Source organism: Castor canadensis, chromosome 4 (genome assembly GCF_047511655.1).
Source record: "Castor canadensis chromosome 4, mCasCan1.hap1v2, whole genome shotgun sequence".
Taxonomy (NCBI): Eukaryota; Metazoa; Chordata; class Mammalia; order Rodentia; family Castoridae; genus Castor; species Castor canadensis.
This window is the reverse complement of record NC_133389.1, coordinates 61559891-61582832: the sequence shown is the minus strand read 5'-3', so window position 1 is coordinate 61582832 and position 22942 is coordinate 61559891. Positions and strand designations below refer to the sequence as shown.

General features: G+C 38.3%; 1 protein-coding gene across 12 annotated transcripts in view; it reads right to left on the bottom strand.

Moving 5' to 3' along the window:
• The window catches only part of Ptprm (protein tyrosine phosphatase receptor type M), a 747535-nt gene that overhangs the window by 582136 nt on the left and 142457 nt on the right, over window positions 1–22942 (bottom strand). For all 12 annotated transcript variants that reach the window (XM_074070314.1, XM_074070316.1, XM_074070315.1 and 9 more), the window contains one exon: window positions 2907–3029. In XM_074070314.1, coding sequence (XP_073926415.1) covers window positions 2907–3029 — 123 coding nt within the window. The remainder of the gene's footprint in view (window positions 1–2906; window positions 3030–22942) is intronic.

Below are 22942 nucleotides of genomic sequence, written 5' to 3'. Positions count from 1 at the left end.
TACTACTTTTCTCTTTTCTATTACTTAAAAATTGAAACACCACTCTTAGCTTGCAAACCACATCAAACTGGCAGCTAATTGGATTTGGCTGGCAGGACCTCTTTTGCCAGTTCTTGGAATAAGGCATTACAGAACCAGCCTACAAGTGAGGGATCAAATGCATATACAAAAACAAATCTAAGAGTATTTTAAATAGAGGCTTAAACAAATTAACTCATAATAAGCTACAGTTACATCTGAGTTTGTCACCCATTTACCCTCAGAATTTTTAAAAAATATTTTCTGTTTTTCCGTAAGACCAGCACTAGGATTGGATTTCGAACGGAGTAAATCACATTGCACACATTAATGGAAAATTAGAAAAGGAAGAAAAGACAAAAACACTCATGGATGTACATGTGGTGAATACTCAGTTTTAAAATCCACACCTTAGCGTGGGACAGGATGAGTATAACCTATTCAAAATGCTTGAAAACATAAATGTTTGATATTTTGGATTTTCTTGGATTTGGGAATAACTAGTATAAACATAGTAAGATATTTTGGAGATGTGACCAAATCTAAACATATAATTGATTTATACTTCATATACACCTTATATCATAGATGACAGGTGATTTTTTTTTTAATGTAGTTCTGGGGGCAGAACCCGGGGCCTCTCACATGCTAGACAAATGTTCTACGACTGAGTTCCAAGCCCCCAAATGTAATTTGTTATACAATCTTCTTAGTACACCTAAGTTTTGACTGTAACCCATCACATGATATGGGGTTTTCCACTTGTGTCATCATATCATGTTAGCACTCAAAAAGTTTCATATTTTTTTTCCATATTGTGGATCATTTCAGATTTCAAATTTTAGGGATTGCTCAAGCTGTATATGCAAATTTATAAGATGATAGCTCCTTAATTCTAGCAATATTACAAGGAGAACTTAACATTTCACTTAGGGACAAAGTGTCAGTTGGACAGAAGTCTGTAACCTTTTATAACATACTGGGCTTACAATAAGAAAACGAAACCATTTTTTATAAGCCCCTTCATCTCCCATAGTAACTATCATAATATTTAGCATATGTTAGGACTCAAAAAATTACAGTGACTAAAGATTGCTTAAGGAATAGTACAAAGAGATATATGAGATATGTAATTCTGTGATATGGAAAAATTTTAATCTGAAGGGACCACTATCAATTTTCAGAAATCTCACCTGTACCCATGCAGGCAAGCATAGGCAGAGAGGTAGAGAAAGCACTAAGGTTTTCCCTTCCTCGCTTACATGCAGACATGTAAAAATCCCACTTGTCCTAACAATGAGCTGCACCCTATCTGGGAGGTAGCAGCCCAGGGCACACCTGTTGTAACCATAAGAAATTCCTGACAAAGGAAGATGTTAAGTCAAAGACTTTAAGCTGCAAAGGCCTAATATTAACTATCATCTAATCTATTTGTTAATAAACATAGAATAAATTTAAAAAGTAAATGCCCCCATTTCATTCTTCTCAAAGTAGAAGAGTCTTTCAAGGTCCTATCTTTGAAAATTAACTTGCCCTTTGCTCCTTCCATTACCTATCCGATTATTCTAGGATACATTTGGCCTTTGATATTCACTACATTTTCAAATGGCCTCTGCTAGGAGCCCATCCTTTCTAAATTTAAAAAGTGGACAATTTAGTCTGAGTTGGTAGTATGAGTCAACAGAGAGAAGAAAAGGACAAGATAGAGCCAAGAAGGGATTGTTCTGTCCTCTGTTATCAATGGAGCTGAGTGATCTGTGAGAAAAATAGAATCAGAAGCTGAAGAAGTTTCTGCAGGATTTGGTCTTCCTTTTAAAATTAACTCTTCCAAACCATGCTCCAATCTAAACCACCACAATCCCATGGAATCAACTACCTAATGTAAAAAAAAAATTATAAATTTTTGCGCTGGTGGTGAAGCGCTTGCCTAGAGGCCGGGGGCACCATAATCGTTAAAGCTTAGTCACAACAACGTTAAACTCTACTTCATGTTTTAAAGCTACTTTAAGAGATTTCTTATGGAATATAATTATTGCTGCATGTAGGTACATTAATGCAAACCTTTATTTTCATGAAAAATACAAAAACTGTTTTATCTGAAATCCAAATTAGAATATGTTTTACCAATCTTAATCCAAAATGGGGCATGCTTATCACCCCATCTATATAATGAACCTGCAAATCTAAACATTTAAAGGGATGTCCAAGGTTACAGACTAAAAGGAGGTCCAATAAAATGGTCAAGCTTCAATTGTAATTAGTTTGAGAGTCACCAATCTTTCTACTCTTCCCTCCAAAAGAGAAGTACAATTCTTGCTGGTGTTCAGTGAAATAGATGTCTGTCTCTCAACACAAAATTCACTAAGGACTTCTACAGTAGAAAACATAAGCACTCTGATGCATTGCCACTGTATCTTCTGAATGCTTTCAAGATCACTGGGCATCCACCCAGATTTCCCAGGTGCTAAGTCAACCCTTAAGGCTGAGAAAGAAAGTCACCTCCAAGGTATCCTCTCTGTGACAGACGGAGACTATTATTTGTATTCTCCAGCTAGTGTTCCATCTATGAGACACATTTGCCAGAAATAACATCCATCTATTTCCCATATCAAGGGAAAGGACTGGGTAATGCCCATTAATCTAGTCTTGGTGAACCCAAAGATAAACGAAGTAAACTGTAATTAGACTCTGAAGGGAGAGATTCAAAGTTAAAACTCTTAAAACTGATACTGTTAACTATATGATCCTTACTAGTTAATCAGCCATTGACTGCTACACTCAAAGACCAACATTCTCCTTCACTCTACCAATATCCAGTGGACATTTGCTATGATCAAGACTCTTGTGCCCTTCAATTTTAAAAAGAAAACTGAAAACTAAAAGCAAACCTGATGGCATCCATGGATCTGAAGTTGGTTTGGTCAAGGTGTTCACCTGTTCCCAATTGAAGTCATCATCTTCAGCTTGACTATATCCACATGAGGTATAAAGCTCATCAAAGAGGCAGCCACCTATAATGTAAAAGAACAAAAAGTAGTGTAAGTAATAACCAGACCTCTGGAGTAAGCTGTGGTGACTTCAAGAGACCACACACCAACTTGACACCAAACTAACTAAATTTTTTTATGTGATATCAATCTTTCTTTTTTTTTCTCCTTTTTATTTTATTGTTTTTACTCACCCCCACCCCCTTCTGGGCAGAATCTGTTCCACCTTCTTCTCCAATTTTGTTGAAGAGAAAACATAAGAGATAATAAGAAAGACCTATCACTTTTGCTAGTTTGAGATAAAGACAGCTATACAAAGAGATTCCTAGCATTGCTTCCATGCACATGCGTGTTGCAACACACATTGGTTCATTTCTACCAGACCTCTTTGCTACTTCCTGGTCCCCTTACCATTGTGGCCTCTGCCAGTTTAAGATTACTATATTTGCTCCTCAACAGGAAGCACATCAACCACATTCAAGTTTTAGGTTTCCTTCCCTTTCCCTATTTCTCCCGTGTGTGTTCTCCCCTTAGTGTGTGGCCCATGTCCAATAATATTACTGCATTTCAAACTAACTAAATTTGACTTGACCTTTTTGCTCAGGAACTGGGGGTCTAACCTTTACTGTACTCTTGCTAAGTGTGACTGACCATTAGCCACACCTTGTCCATACTACTACATTATCTGTTCTCCAAAAGGAATCTATTGTCGTAAGAAAACAATTGAAAGTAAGATCTAAGCAAAGTTAAAGTTCACATTTTCCACATGTATAGGAATTAGGAAAATTCATGTTGCATTCAAAAATTTAATAGAACTTCCTTAAGTACTCAATATGCTTTCAATAGGAAAAAAAGGAATATGCTTTTTCCACAAAACTGGCACAATGGTAGAGAATAAGACACAGTACAAACTATAGACATAGTTTATAAAACATCTTTCAAGAGTTTATTCTAAACCTAACATAGAAACAGGTTTCATTTTATGATTTGGAAAATTTGGGGTTTCAAAACTAAAAGAGATTATAAATTTACTTTATAGGCCACACAAGTGTTAAAAGCAAAAATAATTTCAAGACAAAACATGTTTAAGCAGAGTTAAACATCTGCTTAACTCTGGTACTAGGAATAAAGTGATTTAAATAAAGAAACAAATAATAGAAAAGGCAATATATGCACAGTAGTTCAGCTGTTTCAGCATCAACAGCCTTCAGCACATTGATGATGTCAGGTTCCAACCCACATCACCTTACATGTTTATTACTTTGAATTATTGCAGTATCAGACCTTTTTCTAAAGTTTCATATGGAAAAGTACATGATTATACTGATCATATTAATGATTATGAAAATTCTATTCATTATATAATGGATAATAGATATTATTATATAACCCATTACGTAATACATTATATTAACTCAAAATACCAGTTATGATTGCCTGCAAATGATGAAAAGTAAGGTTTGGAGAAAAAAAAAAAAACCCATGAATTTAATCTCAGGGTAGTGGCACATGTCTGTACTCCCAGCACTTAGAAGGTTGAGAAAAGAGGATCACAGTCTGAGGCTAAGTCTTGGCTACGTAGCAAGTTCCCAGGCAGCCTCAGCTACATAGTGAGTTCCTGTCAAATAAATAAATAAAGTAAGACATGATGGCCCAAGCCCATAATCCCAGCTACTCAGGAGGCAGCGACAGGGGACCGAAGTTTGAGACCAGCAAGGGTAAAGTTAGCAAGACCCTATCTCAAAAACAAAATACAAACAAAAAGACTAGAGGCATGGCTCAAGAGGTACAGGCATGCCTAGCAAGCTCAAGGCCCTGAGTTCAATCCCCGATATCACAAATAATAAACAGTAACAAAGAACACACAAATTTAAGATTATTACCTTATAGATGCATGAATGCCCTAATGGCAAGATAAGTAAAACAGCAATTGTATGTCTCTAGAGGCAAAACAGATGTTAGGGGTCAACATCCACAAAAATGCTTAAGACAATCCACCACCCTGCCAGACAGCTGGACAGTGCCTGTCAAGAGACAGACACTCAATATTTTGTAAAGTGCACCTGCCATGCAAAAAAATTACCCTTAAAAAGTCCCAAACTCTGGCTATTGAGATGTACACCCATTTATCTTAGCTCCATCCACAAAGCAACAGTACAACTCTCAGCTCTTCCACAGGCAAGCTGATGGTTTGAAAAGAGCCGTCATTTCTAAGTCTTCAATGTTCTAGGGAAAACATGTTTTGTTCTCAATTCCTCCTACTCGCTTGTTTTCAGACCATTCTGGCAGGTGTTCTCCAAATGCTTGTCCCATATAATGGCACCTACTGCTAGGACCGGCAGTCAAGTAGCTCCTGCCCTTGACGTTCTTCTCTATCAACCATCCAGGAAGTGCTCACATATCCATTCTGAGCTGCTTAGGGCTAAAATCCCACATACCTACTGTTTCTTCACCAGTGCCATCAGTTGTTTCTTCTCTTTTGTAATATGGTAAGTGACTTTTCTGAACCTCCATGCAGAACCGTTCACTTATCTTCACTAAATTAGTGCATTACTTGGCCTATGGAAACCTGACCCTGTCATTCAGGCATTAACCATCCTACCTAGCTGATTCATGTCACAAGTTGAGCATCGCTAATCAGAAAATCCAACTTCCACATGCTGTGAAATCTGAAAGGTTTGGAGTGCTGATGTGATGCCACAAGTGGAAAATTCCATACTTGGTATGGTGATAGATCAGGGTTGAAATGCAGACACACTAAAAGTACTGTATAAAATTCCTTTCAAGCTCTGTGTATAAGGTATATATGAACGAAATGAATTGCATTTTTAGATTTAGGTTCCATCCCCAAGATATCTCATGAAGTATATGCAAATATTTCCAAAATCCCCAAAAATCTGAAAAGCAAAGCATTTCTGGTCACAATCATTTTAGTAAAGGGACAGTCAACCTAAATCTGCAAATGGAATGAGTGCACTACATAAGTCTGCCTCTCCATAGTGATAAATGCTAAACAGGGGAGAGTCAAGGAACTATGGGCTGTTCTAAGTGGTCTCTCCAGCTTTCTGACCTTGGGCAGCTTAAGGAATGGGAATTGAAAACAGTGCACTGTCTTCCAGAACATTTTGAACAATTCTGGCCTAAACTAATTCTTCCCCTGGGAACATATTATAAAATATACAGGATTAAACTCAACATTTCACCTTGACAACAAATGGTCATTTATATTTCCCTCCTACAGAGTTTTAACAAGTGTGGAAGCAAAGTGGATTGATATCATAATGCTATCAGCTTTCCAACTGGGGGTAAGAAATGTTAGAAGACTATTAGAAAAACATTTGAGAAATTTTTTCTTGTTTGCAAACCCTAATTTTTAGGTAGAGAATAGCTTTAGTACTGAAGGGATAAGCCAAATAGCAGTGGCACAAATAACAGTAAAAAAAAGAATGAAATAATCATCAATTTTGACAGAACGGGGCCCCAGTGGAAACACTCACAGCACTCTGATGAAGTCCTGTAGCACTAGTTAAGGATCTGGTTTGTAAAGGGATTACTGGCACTGAACATGAAGCCTGATACCAAGGGAAGAACATGCATGGCTGAGAGCAAACCCAGAAGACCAATATAATGCCAGCATGAGGGTATAATTTTCCCATTTCACAAAGCTGCTTTTATCACTTGAAAGGAAACATAAAAATATGATATGGTTCTTTCTGGACCCATGTATGATTATCCAGCCCCTTCAAAAATGGGATGTACTATGAATTTCCTATTGCCCTAGGATAAATCCCCCTGCATAACAGTCTTTATTGGTGAGTCCCCAAGATAGCAAAGATGGTTTGTTGAGTTAAAATAAGATGAACTTAAAGGAAATGATATCAGAACTAAAATAACCAATTGAAGAGAGAACAATTAAGCTTCTAGTCTTCAAGGCAGCTTTATGTAACAACAAAGTGTTCAAGTTTCAGTCAAACACCCCCAAGTATTTTTTTCACAAAATCTCCATAGTTTAAGAAGACACATCTGAAAGCCTACAGGCATGGGAAGAATTCTACTAAAAAGCAATACTGACTCGAACAGCATCTAAGTCACCTTGGTATTCCCTAGAAATCGTATGTGATAAGCACCCACTAAATGCTTCGTTAGAAATATACAATGAACTCTCCACAATTCTATGCAGAATCTGGCTGCAATAATTTTGTCTAAAAATTTTTAAATTAGTACAATGTAATATTCAATAAACAATGAAAAACATCAATACAGCTCCACAAACCATCTAGCCTGCTTCTGATATATCCCAAGATAACACAGCTGCAAAGTATGACTGAATATGATCACTTTTATTATGGTTTAAAACAATAACGCAGTTAAATGTTAATGAAGTCTCCACAAATCATGGCTCTCTGAGTTTTTTTTTTTTAATCCTGGCAATAATTAGATAGCAAGACTAGTTGTCTAAAAAGGTCATTCCTGATTTCTGAAAATAAAATATGATCATTTGCATGCTGAGGGGCATTTATCTTTCTTCTTTCTCTGGAGTAACAGAAATAACTGTTAGTTATTCTTGTCAGTTCATCAAGAGTAGTATGAAATCATCAAGGTGTGTGGTATAGACAAGATGGCTGAGGGCTGGGCACAGTGGCTCATACCTCCCAGGTATCTATAAGGCAGAGATATGGAGGATGACAACCTGAGCCCAGTCTCAGGCAAAAACACAAGACCCTACCTGAAAAATAACTAAGCAACAAAAAAAAAGGGGCAGAGGTATGACCTAAGTGATAGAGTGCTTGCCCAGCAAGCTTGACCCTGAGTTCAAACACCAGTACAGAAGAAGAAGAAGAAAACAGAAAAAATAAAGCCAACTTTTACCCCAATAAGAACCTTGTATGATTCATGTGAGCATTCTATATCCTAGTGAAGCTCCAGGCCTGGAGAGAAGACAAATGAAAACAAATCGACAAGGATTAGAACCCACCACTTAAAGCCTGATTTAAAAAGTCTGTTTCTGATTGTGACTCACTGACATGCCATCCCAACCCAGTACACATACATGTATATTTTACAAACCAAATGGATCTCTACTGAGGTACGTGAATAGTCTCCATCCTGTTCTACTTGATTTTGTGCAAGGCTGCTCTAGATATACTGAATTGATTTCTGTAGATCTTCAAAGCTGCTGCCTGTAGTCTCTGAGGTCTTGGAGTGAGAGCCATTACCTGAAACTGACTAAGTTGTTAACCAAAACTCATATTACAAGAGCACCACTAAGCTAGAAGAGCATCTGGTATTGACATCCATGTTTCTTCAACATTGCAAGAACCAGCCATATTCTGTCTAAGGTATAAGATAGTTACAATTTCATTTATTCCGTACATCCATGGAAGACTTTTGTCTCTATGTGTTGATTCAAATAATTCACTGCAAAAGAAAAACATGCAAGTATGTGCATGTATTAGCTCATTTCATTTTAAAACCCTAGAGGAAAGGATTCATATTCCTGCAGCAGTCATCTGCTTTAAATCCACTTTCACCATCTGCTTTGCAAAAATGTTTCTAGGCCCTCACCTACGTTTCCTGCACCAGAAAGCAAGATAACTCAGCAGAAGGTGTGGGAATCTGCAGGAAGAAGGGGTAGCCTCACAGAGGTCCCTGGCAGGTAGTCAGCACACCATGGAGGACCTACTCTGGGCCTGGCCCCTTCAGTAACAGCAGCTTGCTCCTGACCCCTCTCTAGGTTTTTTTTTTTTTAAGCAGGACTCCAGTGGAACACCTCCCAATAACAGCTTATGCTTCCCCCTCAAGGACATAGTCCTTCCAAGTCCTTCAGGTGTTGTTGTGCAGTGACTTCCCTGTTATTCATTGGGCCAAGCCCTACCCTGAAACTCAGCCATAGAAGGGTCTCCTACTTGGCTGTATGTCTCCCATGGAGTAGTGACTGCTTCACACATCTGCTGTTCCTTTATCCTTTTAGAGTTCTCATTAACTCATGCTAGCCAATCTCTACTATTCCAATCCCTCAGTATACTTCATTATTCTTTATATTAAGTTTTCTCTATTCATGTTACTGCGTTGTTTCTGTCTCCTGATTGGACCCTGGTTACTATACTTCTGTTCTTACAAACAGCAGTTTAGAGTGGTCAAATATCTTGCCCAAAGTCAAGTCACATGAGATTCAGTGCAAGGTCAACATTTCAACAGAGGTCTACATCTAAAACTCATGTTCTTCCCAGTCTGCACATTTCACCTACCTCTACAAAGTAAGCAAGTAACACACTCACAAAAGCTCCTGCAAGTGCAGGACAATCAAATGTTATTTCATAAACTTGTAACTTACACACACATCTTGAATTATTCTGCCTTGAAAAGGTTAAATTGACTTATCCACTCCAGCAATCATTCTTATTGTTGAAATTATAGTCCTTTTAAAATTATTTTGTAAAAAGGCTATAATTCTCCTTGAGGAATTTTCAGGAACAGTTTTCTCATTTGTTCTAAATACAGAATGACCCCATTTAGGGCAGCCTTTATCAAATACATAACGTATTAAGTGGGTCTCTCCACAGAGAACACAGATCAAAAAAAAAGTGTGAAAGTATCCCCCAGAAGAATTAATATTCTATGTTCTCTTTTCCTAAAATACATGAACTCTTGGGTAGTCTTTTCCATTTAATTCAATTTTAAAAACTGTGTAAGATAAATGACTATAAGCTACACAATTCACAGGATAAACAGAAAGTGAAATACAATAGACACAATTGTTTTAAGAGTTAAATAAAGGAAAAGACATAAACCAACATGCCAGGGCCCCTGCCTTCCACTTTTAAATCACACTGGCATCTACATTTAATTGCCTGCCAAACAATAAAAGTCTATAAAGGCTCTTAACCTCTGAGTATGTGGCTGACGTTTAGTGAATCAGACACTAAGCATTATAGAAACACTCTCCTACATAATTTAACCTAGCAAGCAGTTTTACACATTGCACAGGCATTAAACTGGTAATGCTATGCTCGGTTTTAAAAAGTGCTTTTTGCCGATGGGTATATCCTATGTAATACAAAGGAAATGAGTTGTCTTATTTTTAAAGTTTCTATGGCTTATTACGCTTACCACATACTTCATATCTATGGATTCCCAATTTTTAAAAAGGCTGGATTGCAACAAATAGCCTTGTAATTTTCTTACTGATGTTAAAATCTGTTGTTTTAATAGATAATGGTGTTATTTCTAAATACTGTACAGATGCAGCCAAATTATTTGGGATTGACTGTCTCCATTTTTCCATATGCAAATAAGTACTTAATACAGCTGCTACTGGATTTAATTAAACCATTCACATGATTTTCCTGGGTAAATTAGAATCTATCTGAATATATCTGAATATAATGCTGGTGCACTTATCCTTGGTATCACAATTCCTAAAAGTATACTGTAAACAACAGTTGTCTGCCTGTACCCTAGAAACAGGAATTAAAAATGATAACAAAATGATGGAGTATCTGCCAGGCTATCTAGGGGGCAGATGACCAGATCAGTAATTATCACCTGACCTCTCAAATGGCTTGTGTCTTCAGTCCCACATTGGAGTAGTGATTTTCAAAGGGGGTCTTGGAGCCAACTGCAACCCCCAGGATGGTGTTAGAAATACAAATTCTCAGGCCTCACCCCAGCACTCCTGAGTTAGATACTCTGGAGGCAGGGTTCATCACGTTCTACTTTAAAAAGCCTCCAGTAACTTCAAAGCACGCTAATGTTTGGTAACCACTGTTCTAGACTGACCTATTCAATAGAATCTTCTGGGAGCATCCCCAGGAATCTGTGGTTTATAAAAATGTCCCAGAATAATCTGATCATTGACCTATTTTTAGAAAGCATGGACTAGATCAGTAGTTCCAAACATGTTTAAGAAAACATCAGTTTTTCAGGCTGGGAGTGTATCTCAGTGGTAAAGAGCTTGCCTAGCATGAGTGGGGGTCCAGACCTGATTCCCATGGGGCGAAAACAGATATCTTCCCAGTTTTCTTTTTTTAAATGTCCACCATTCTATGTTCATTTATAAATTATATACATAATCTGCATATACACCATATGCAGATTAAGATAGGCATACATATAATTAGCTTTTTAAAACATTACTAGAACATAAATGTGTAAGTCAAGACCCAAATATGTTCATATATATATATATATACACATATGTATACACACACACAAATATATATATCCATATATATGGGATTCCTCAAAAAGGGCATGCAGAAAGCTTTTTGGAGATTTCACTATAAACAACTTAATGATTTAATCATGAGTACCTCACAGATGAATAAGGACAACAGAAGTGTGCTGGCTGGATTAAAATGCTGAATTCCTTGCTCTAATTTCCTGCTAAGAAACCTCTGGTATATCATTCTTCTCCTAAGTCGAACTACTTCACAAAAGAGATATCCTGCATAGAAAACAATCCTAGTTATTGGTCAGTGGTACCCAGGAAATTAGTAAAAAGTAGAATTTCATTTAATGCCCTGCTAGTACCACTGCTGCCAGGTTAGTATGACTTACAAATATACCACTTGATGATTTTATTACAATAAAATCATTTCTGGTACCGCTGATAAAATAAACTCCTGAATTCACCAATAGGCCATGAAGCCAGGCCACACTATTCAGCTTATAGCAGCCACCAAATGTTATGTTGCTGAACAACCTAAGCTATGCTAACTGTACATCCTGCAATGAACAGTTTTCTACACATTACATTCACTGAGCAGAATCAAATTACAAAGAAAAGGATATTATATATCCTCTCAGTAAATGTCCCTATTTCCTATCAACAGGCAAAAAGCTAGCATAGGATCAGGCAACTTGTGAAAGCTGACTGCATTGAACTGGGATCAGAGACCTGGGATACATGAAGTCCTGGATCTGTCACTTATGCATGTCTTACTTGGTGTATTAGAAGGAGATAAGCAATCTCAAGTGCCTTGAACCTACATATTTTCAAGGATGAAAAGGGAGGTGTATGTTAGAGAAGTCACTGCTTACTGTCCAAGACTGGGTAATCAGATGCCCCAGATAAGATGGAACTGAGAAACGAAAAAGATGACCTGATGCTCCCCACTTCTCCTCACCCACCAAGGAAGGTCTATCTTCCTTCACCCTTTAGGCCTTTCTTAGTTGGCATCTCATTGGGGCCAGTATATTTCTCATCTAAAGATCTGAATTTTTACTAAAACATGGGTCTGTACTCTAAATCACCTAATTCTGTACTCAAATGAAGCCACAACCAACTATTTCAATGCCAAGAGGGGACCCAGAGTGATTCTGTTGAAATGACTAAGAGACAATATGCTGATCTTCAGCCTAGAAGGTGCCTAAAGGATTTTTAGGATAACCGTGACCACGGGCAAATCTGAGAATCTATGTCCTATAATATGTATGACTCCTTCATAACATGTAGTACCTACTTCCTAGGGAAACAAGGTTAGGTTGAATTTGGTGGTGTATGCCAAAGTGTGGTCACTGACACAGATGGTGAACATCATCTCTTATGGGTGCACACAACTGAGACAGGAAAGCAAAGCAACAGACATTGCTACTTTACCTATGTTGTCTTTATTGGTTGAGTCATCTCCCTCTCTGGGCAATATCTTATGTCTCAAACAACTTCCTCAATATTTCTCCTATCAGTCTTCTATTCTCTCCACACCACGATTTGAGTGCCATACCATGTCCCCACTTAATCTGACCCATTTACTTAATGTCTTCCCCTCCATACCTAGCAAGTTGGCTTTTATAAATACATAGCTGGAAATGCTCTCACTTTCTTCTGAAATCTATTTATCAGCGTGTCACTGCCAATGGGATAACATTCAAATTTTATGATGTGGCATTTGATCCTTATCTTTTTATCTTCTTTTCTTGCCAGTTTACTCTAGCAATTCCCAGCTCTCCACAGATTCACCCACTTCTCAGGTTGCTCACCAATCCCCCTCTACTCATGCAGTCCCCATACCTGTTGAGCACTGTCCCCACCCTAACCCAACTCTAGCTCAAAAACTCTTATGCACTGTACAAGTCCCTGGGCAGAGGCCACCTCTCCTATACATCTGTTGCTGATGCCTTTCCACACATACAAGCAATCACTCTTTCCTAAATACCATCACTGCAAACTGCACAGGTCTTCTTGAGGTCCTTCTAGAGCTGAAGGCAACATAATTATGGACACATTTAAGTCTTTTCTGCTACACTGTGAGCTTCCTGCACCTGCACAATGTTTTGTTCATCTCTATCCCTAACCCCAACCCTCGCTGTTCAATAAATACCTAGTGGACTTGGAATTCTGTGAAGATTTTTGCTATTAAAGTAAGAATAAAAGCCACTCAGTGCTTCCTTTGTTAAAAAGTAAGACTGAAGAAGACTCTCTTTTCTAAATACTCTGTATGTACCAACCAAAAAAGAAATCTTGATTCTAGAGTTCTTGCCTTTTTCATCTGATTGCTAGTATCTCTCTCCCTCTCTCAGCTCCACCCTTCCTAACTAAAGACTTATGTACTAGACTCTAAGTTGGGCACTTGGGAGGAAAGAGGAGTGGGGACTAAAGGGGCCAGATAAAGGATTAAAAAATAGTTATCTTCTTCTTCTCAAGGATGAAAACTTGGAAGACACAAGAAGCTAAAAAGGAGAAATATGGGACTAGGTACTAGTGGAATAGTACCTGCTTAGCAAGCATGAACCCAATACTGCAACAAAAAAAAAGAAATAAAGAAAGAAAGAAAAGAAAGAGAAATATAAAAATTTTATAGGTACATACTTGGAAAATACACACCAACTTTTAGAAAGAATGGGTAAAAATTTAGAATGGTGCTATACTCCACTACTTTAAAACTGCTCATATTTTATATTATGGATTCAGAGGTATATTATTTTTTTTTAATCTCTTCTTTTCTTTTTTTTTTTTTTTTGTGATACTGGGGTTTGAACTCAGGGCCTCACCAGGCACTTTACCAATTGAGCCATGTCCCAGACCTTTTTTTTGCTTTAGTTGCTTTTCAGATAGGATCTCAGAAATATAAAACTTATAAAAGATTGTATAAGAAAGTATTCATTAATTTCAAGAAGAAGGTTAATTCCAAACTTGGAAAAAAAACAGTAACAAAGGTTAAGAAATATGCAGATAAAATTCCAAAATGTCTCCAAATTCTATGTTTAGATTCAAAATATAAAATGTTGGCTGGAAAAAACTTATCTTCCACAATAGGACTACATAAATCTGATAAGGAAATGCTGGCAATACAAAAGATGAAGAAAATGAACAAAAAAATTAAAAGATGCCCAATAAAACAGTATTTTTAAAAATTAACATTTAAACAAAGTACCATTTTATAATTTATTAATTTAGCAAGTGATTGAAAATACAGAAGCCAGTGAGGACATGAAAAAATAACACTTATGTAAAGTTAGTATTTGCTTAATTTTTCCTATCCCTTTAGAAGATCAATTTCTATGTGTCAAATAAATGTTTTAAAAAGTCATACCCATACTTTATTAATCCTGTTTCTGAAATTTTTACTAAGGAACAAGTCTTGATGGAAGAAAAGAGATAGGTCTTGGGAGACAGGCCTTGCAATGTGTATTATAATGTAAATTAGAAGCTCCTAACTGCCAAATAAGAAGAGGGCTATTTACTTGCCGAATTTTGTGGTCATTTTTAATGACTATCATGCAATTTCTGTAGAAAAAAAGAAAATAGCTAATTAGATGCTAAACAGAAATAGGAATAGAAGGTGGCAAGAATAACGTTGTAAAAAAATGTAAAATCGTGATCTAAAGGAGGATGAGGGGGCTAAGGCATTTCCTTGGGAGCAACATTTGGAGAGGGCACCAAAAGAACTCTATAATGAAGATAAATAATACGTATATATTGGTATGACTGGAGTTTGAATTCAATGCTGTGCCTTTGCAAAGCAGGTGTTCTACCACTTGAGCCACACCTCCAGTCTATTTTGCTCTGTTATTTTGGAAATTGGGGTGTCACGAACTATTTATCTGGGCTGGCCTCTAACCAAGATCTTCCTGATCTCAGACTCCCAAATAAATAGGATTACAGGTATGAGCAACCAAGATAAATAATATTTTTAAAAGGCAGAATTAATGTGAAAACATCCACGATGGGCCAAAAAAACTTCAAAATTTTAAATAAAAACAGGACCTGACCTTGCCCTTGTACCCTCTGAGAGTGCTTCTGTTCAATTGAGACACGAGGACCTTTCCTGCCTTTACAGTTGTGGTATTTTGTTCATCGTTGCAAAACCGTGGCAATGCTCATGGACTAGAGTTCCGGTGTGGGTTTTTAGGCTCACACCGGAGGAGGGGCTCTCTGGATCTCCACGCTCAGGGCAATAGTCCCGCGTGCTTGAGCAGACGACCTCGCCATGAAGCACAAGTTAGACTCTCAGGGAAAACGCTGGCAGGAGGGCATCATGGAGGGTCACAAACTCATTGGTGACGTCTACATCCTCTTCCTGAGGCAAACAATTCCAGCAGAAGCAGCCACAGCCTCAAGATGCCCCTTAGTAACCGGGCAGCGGCTGGACGCACCACTCCCAGGCCAAGGGTTGTGGGGTCTTCCTGGTCCAGCTCACGTTGCTGAGCCAGTGCGCATGCCCCATGTCTGCCCCACCCCCGTGATCTGCCAATCTACAGGGTGGGCGGAGCAGCCCCCCCCTCCCTTCAGTGCCATTCCAGAAGAAAGGCGAAAAGAGGAAGCTGGAACACAGAGCAGAGCAAGACATGTTAAATGTGTGCCCCAGTAACTCAATGAAGACTTCATTTAAATGAGTACAAGCATTTCACTCTACTAAATATTGTCTGAAATTGGTTTCTAGGCAAGTCTTCTATCACCTGAGCTCTGACCCAGTCTTCTGGGTCGTTGTTTATTGACCACCCATCAGTTTGTAGGGTAAATGACACTTACTGAATAATAAGCATGTCTAAGGAAAAAAAAAATTGTAGAAACCAAAAGAAAGAATAAAAACATCCTGGAGGCCTCCTACTAAATAGTCCAGCTGAAAAGAAAACCAGAGTCAGCAACTGGATATAGGACTCTACTAAGATATCCATGGCCTGCTATTGAAAGAATCTGCATAATGAGTTTACTATTTGGCAGACCTCAGCATAAGCCAACTGAAAACCCAAAGACTGTATGTGTACCACACTGGAGCTCTGCTTTAATGCTTCAGTTGGTCGTGTTTTGTTTTAGGTTTTAAGTATAAAAAAAGATATTTACAATCATGTATTGTTTAGCTTTTAAGTTTAGGAAACATAAAAGTAGTTAATACTTAGTCAATATCAAATTTTCACACAAGGGCCATAATGAAAGCATGCTTTGAAAAAATAATTTGTTAATAATTTTTAAAATTAGAAAGCCAGATGCCATGCAAAATTCTCCAATCTGAGAGCAAGACTTACAAAATACAAAAACTATTGTGCATCAGCTTTCCTTCCAGTCATTTTACATGACCAATTAGTTGCTCAAATATAGGGAACTAAGAACTTTAACCCATCTCAAGGTTAACAGAGCTGGAGTGTCTTTTTCCTTCTAATTGAGTGTTTACTGAATATTCTACTTACTTGTTAACCTTTATTTAACCACTGACTACAAAGGCAGGCCATCTGAGAGAATGACCATGGACCAAGAGGTAGGATGTCTGGGTCCAGTCCCAGTCCTGCCTTTGGGCAATGCAACCAGCTGACAGAGTACAGATTCAATGTGGCTTCAGCTGCTCAGGAGGCAGAAATAAGAAGATCATGGTCTGAGGCTGACCCAGGCAAAAACAGGAGACCCTATCTTTATGAGAGAGAGAGACAGAGAGAGATTCAGACAATGTATAATAAAATATAAAAATTACTCTCAGACTAGGCTGAGGATGTAATTCAGGTGATAGAGTGCTTACCTAGCAAGTGTGAGGCTTAAAGTTCAAACCCCAGTCATAACTGTAGTTCAGGTGAAAGAGTGCCTGCCTAGCAAGTGTGAGTCCTGAAATTCAAACCCCATTTATCACCACTCTCTCAAGAGAATCATATTAAGGATTATATGATTTTGCATATATGCATGTGTTTATACATATATTTTATACTGTATCTACTTACCTGCTTACCTACCTACATTTATCTACCTACCTGCTTATCTATAGGTAAATGTTGCCTTTCTTTCCTCTTGGTCCTTAGTATCCTATCTATAAGGTGGAGGGATAAATTTAAATCCTTGATATTTATTTACTTATTTATCTGTTTATTTATTTTTGTGGTGCTAGAGACTGAACCCAGAGCCTTTTCCATGCTAGGCAAGAGCTCTACCACTTGAGCTACACCTCAGCACAGTCTGAGCATAATTTTTATACTTGATTATACATAACTTAGATCTCTCTTGATCTCTCTCTCTCTGTCTCTGTCTCTCTCTCTCTCTCCTCTCCTTCTCCCTCCCTCCCTCCCTTTCCCTCTCTCTCAATGGTTGTGTATCCCAGGCTGACCTTGAACTCACAATCTGCCTGCTTTAGCCTTGAGTGCTAGGTTTACAGACATGTACCACCTTGCCTGGCTTTGACTTTCTCTTTCTCATGGGATGCTTTTTGATGCTTATAGTTGCCTTGTCCATATTGAACACTTAACTATAACAGTATCTAACCCAGTGTGGGCATCTTGTGACTAGAGAACAAACCCTTGTGGATCAATACATTGACCAGGCTTAAGGAGAAATAACTCTCCCTGGGGCTATTAATTTGTTTAGAGGAAGATTCACAGACCAACTCAGTTTCTGGAATGTTTAAACCAATGATCCAATGTAGCACTTTGTGAGCCATAAACCCCTGCTGAGATTACCAGCTGGTAAACCCGTCTTGGCCATCTATGGGAAACATATCTCTGAGCACAGAGCTCCTGTGTTGAGGTTACTGCATTCCATTTGCGAGTCTGAGTTTGCCAGTGCCAACAATATGCTATTCTACCTGGGCTTAGGGGGAAATGAACAATCACACACCACTTTTTAGAAGTACACACTTGAGTGACGTGAAAATTCTTGGGTTAGGAGTAAAAAACCAACTTGATCAATCTTAGGTTTTTCCCACATGCTCTATAAATTTCTGAAGGATGTTTATCACAGAAATGCAGACATGACCTTAACCATGAGAGGGCAAAATGTGGCTCCATTACTAATAATTCCCAATAAAAACCTTCATTATACTTCACTTTTATATATTGCTAACTTCAGAATAAATGAATAGAGCCCATGGGAGACCAGAAGATTTAATTAGGTCAGGAAAAATGTGAATTTGAATTACGTGCTATAAAATAAAACCTATTTTAAATAAATGGTTAAACAACCAGATTCACTAAAGACTGAGATATTAGCACATACATAATCCTGATTTACAAATTAGGCTTTGGCTTTTACTTCCTTACAGATGGGTTCCTGAAAACACCAACATTTCCTATCTGCACTAAACATTTCTTTAAAGGTACCTGGCATCCAGTATTTCCACCCTGGCATTGTTGACACTTTGTTCTGTGCTTTTCTCATAGCTCAGTGATTCTGAAATTTCACGGAGTTTTTAGTCCTCCGTGAGCTAGTCATGATCCTTCTCCCCAGGACAGTATGTATCCATGCACATTTTATAACTCTGTTTATGAAGTTCTCAGGAACGATTCAGCATTTACTCAAAGGGTAGTTTATTCACCACTTGCATCCGATTTGCTGGCATCATTTATTAAAGCACAGATCATGGGCCCCACTCTAAATTTATGGAATTAGAATTGTTGGGAGTTGGATTGGGGCTGGGAATTTTAGGACCCTTCTCCAGTGATCCTAAATGAAGGGCAGAAGACAATCCTTTGCATTGGCCATCTTCTGGCCCATTCAATTCATCTGGGTCTTAAAGAAATGCTCCAGTTCCTACTCAACTCCCTCTAGGGAGCTCAAGCCCTGTCCTCTCCATATGACTCAGGAGCATGTTCAACAATGTAATGTCCTCCCTACCAGCTCTCCCCACTTCTGCTTCCATGTGCACACCATCCCTCTCTGTGACCTGAATAGCAGGTTCTGAGGAACTTCCTACCATAATCTCACTCACTCATGCCCTAAGACCATGGCTGCAGCAGGTACTGGCCCCCTCTGCTCCTGGTATTACCCCTTCCCTGAATCCCCATCACTCTCACACACGGGCAGCTGTCTTCTCACTCATGATAGAGTGACTACAACAATGCAGTGCACACCCAAGGCTCACTACGGAAAAAGCACCTGCCACAAGTAACATGGAGTGGTCAAGGATCACTCCCATCTGTCTACACTGAGGCTGAAGGATGTCCAACTTACATGTCCACACAAGAACACAGAGCCATGCAATCTTGAACTCTGAAGCTGAAAGTGATGTTAGATGGGGCCCGAGGTAATCTGCAAATATGGAAACTAAGGCTGTGGCTTATTGAAAGTAATACACTCAACATCCAGCCCAATCCACATCAAGGGTCAGTGTGGGAAGAGATTCTAATGCACAGGATTCCGATCTTGACTTTAATCTAATAGGAATCCAAGGCACATACCTGACCAAATATAATCCAGCATGTGGCAAGATGATAATACATAGCAGAGATTACCAAGAGGGTTTGGGATTAAGAAGGATATGGGAGAATTGACAGAGGAGAAGGCACTTAAGGTGTATCTGGGAAGTTGGGTCAACTTTTGAGGCACAGAGCATGAACAAGGAGTGTTGTGAGAAGACTATTATGTATGCACGAAACACAAGTTTATCACAGCAGAAATAATATCAAAGAGTGGCTGAAACTCAGACAGCACAGGTGGCAGTACAGTGCCAGGCTGGGGTCCATCCAGGCAGGAATGGGATCTTCATACTGCTATATATATGATTGGACTCTGCTGTCAAAACAGCCTGGTGACAAACAGGGGGAAAAATTTTATCCCCTCTTATAGAAAAGGGACACAATTAGAATGTTGTGACTTGTCTGTAGTCCTAAGGATAGACAACACAGAAGATGGAACTTGATCCTAGTACCCTAGCAACTAAGAGGCACATTTCTCTCACAGTATAATTGGAAGATTGTCACAGTAGGGTGACTGTTCCATGGATGCTCCTTTCATATCTACTACCTAAGTAAATTGCATCTTATTAAGATAGATACATTAGATGTCACCTTTGATTTGTACAGCCAAAGAGCACTGACATCTCAAAATCACTGCATCAGATCTTTTATAGACTTAGTAAGTAACAATCTGATAACACAAAGGAATTAAAGAAAGAAAGGCACAGAGAAGGCTGGAGATGTAGCTCAGTGACAGAACAATTGTCTAGCATGAATAAGGCCCTGAGTTCCATTCCAGGTACCAGGGGGAATAAAGAAAAGAAAGGCACAGAGAAGAGAGATTCCTTCTGGTATCTATTCCTTCAAATAGATATCAGAGAAAATTCACTGCTAGGATCAACTATCAGTAATTCTGCTGAACAAATCGATCCTATACAGACAAAAGTATGTTAAGCAAGAGTACTTGGAGAGGCAATAGATTGCACAAGGCAAATGTACAGAGACCTAGGATCAACAGCTTGTTTTCTTTTCAATTTCCATCAGAAGCCAAACTAGAGAAACTTAGCTTAACACTGAAAGCAAGCACAATGAACCATACAGAAAGTTAGGTGGGCTGGTTTGTAGGCCCTTCAAAGGAGAAAAGGAAAAAGAAAACATAAACCCATGAAAAGAATTTTCATAGATCAAAATCTCTCTTCAAAATTGAAAAGAAATGCTAATGCACCCCAGCTCAGAACTGCCAGTCTGGAGAGGAAATTAATGTCAAAGATGGAATGGCAGCTACTGCCCCGCACAGCATCACGAGGACAATGGTGTGTAGCCCAACAGTACAGGAAGTACAGGAATCTGATAGAACAGAGGAAATGAAGACAAATCTTACAGAGAATTCAAAGTGGAACAAGGTCATGCAACTCACTCCTGTGTAAGGAAAAGTCTAGAGGGAAATGTACTGGTGCTGAAAAGGTAACGATAGAAGCCTTCAGCGCACAGCTCCACATTCTCCAAATGCCTACCTTAACCTCCCGCATAAAAGGAAGCAGCACAAAATAAAAATTTATAGATGAGCACAAATATGATTCAGCGCAACCTATTACTTTTTGAAGATGGTATTTTGTAAATAAAAAGACCAGGTCAGACTTTGGTTAGATGATATTTAGGAAAAGCCACAAGGAAATGGGGCAGATTGTGTGCACAGCAAAAACCATCATTTTTGTATCTGTCCTAGACTCCTATTTTTACAAATTTTGGACCCAAATTCAATCAGCTATAAAGCATCTTAAGAACTCCTCCACATGAGCTACACACATACTTCTCATATGGAACAGGAAGACCTCACTCATCCACAGACCAAGAATCTGTACTGCATGCACTTTTCTTCTTCTCACCATGCTCCTCCTCACTATATAAAAAGCCACACTGATTCAACAAATCATATTATCCAACTCCTCAAAGAACCTCCAAAATTAAAAGCCTCAAACATTTGTCACTTCAAAATCTTCTCTTCTAGTCTTTTCAGATATATAATCACTACCTATAGTCATCTAATGTACACCAGTATCCAGAGCACCTTGTTCCCACCTAATGGGAACTTAGTAGTCATTGGTCAACCCATCCCTGGTCTCTGATAATGACCACTGTACTCTCAACTTCTATGAGATCAACTTTTTTAGATTCTGCATATGAGTGAGATCATGATATTTCTCTTCCTGTGTCTAGCTTATTTCACCTAACATGGTAACCTCCAGTTCATCCATTTTGCCACAAGTGAGAGGATTTCACTCTTCTTCAAGGCTGGACACAATTCCACTGTGTACATATACCACACTGTTTTATCCATTAATTAGCTGATGGACACAAGTTGCTTCTATTCCTTGACTATTGTAAGTAGTTCTACAATGAACTCAGGAGTGCAGATGTTTTTGACATCTTAATATCAATTTGGTTGGATATATACTCAGGAGTAGGATTGCTGGATCATATGGAAGTCCTATTTTTAATTGTTTGAGGACACTGTTTTCCATAATGTACTAATTGACATGCCCAGCAATAGTGCACAAGGGTTCCCTTTTCTCTGCCTCCTTACCAGCACTTGTTATCTTTTGTCCTTCTGATTATAGCCATTCATCCTGGCATAAGGTGGTCTCTCATTGTGGTTTGATTTGTGTTTCCCTGATCAGTGATTTTGAGCATTTTTTTCAATTAGCAATTTGTCTTCTAGTGAGAAATGTCTACTTAGGCCTATTGCCCTTTTGAATTGGACTATTCTTTTGGAGTTCCTTATATATTCTGGATCTTAACCCCTTATGAGATGTACAGTTTACAAATATTTTCTCCCATTATATAGGTTGTCGCTCTGATGGTTGTTTTCGTTGTTGTGCAAAAGCATCTTACTTCAATGTAATTCCGTTTTCACCATGAAGAAGTAGTAAAAATGAGGATATAGATAAATTTAACTTGATTACATACTGCATACATGCATCAAAAAAAATCACATGGTACCCCTTTAATATGTACAATTTTAAGGTTATGTACCAGTTTGCAAAATAAATTAATTTCTCCATTAAAAATAAAGCCATTTGTTTTCTTCTTGTTAATTCCTCCAACTTTTAGCCCTCACCTCTGGCTAGTCTTGTCAGTAAATGTCTGCTTTGACAGTGTTTTCAATGATAATTCTACCACTTTCTGCAGGACTACTAATTGTATGATTTGTCTGATATTTTATCTTCAGATTCTTGGCTCCAAATATCACCAAATGTGCACTGGTAAATTTAAACTGAAGTGCACTTTATCAGAAAGGAAATTAAAAATGGTAAGAATGAAGAACTGTGCTCTTTCCGGGCCGTAGA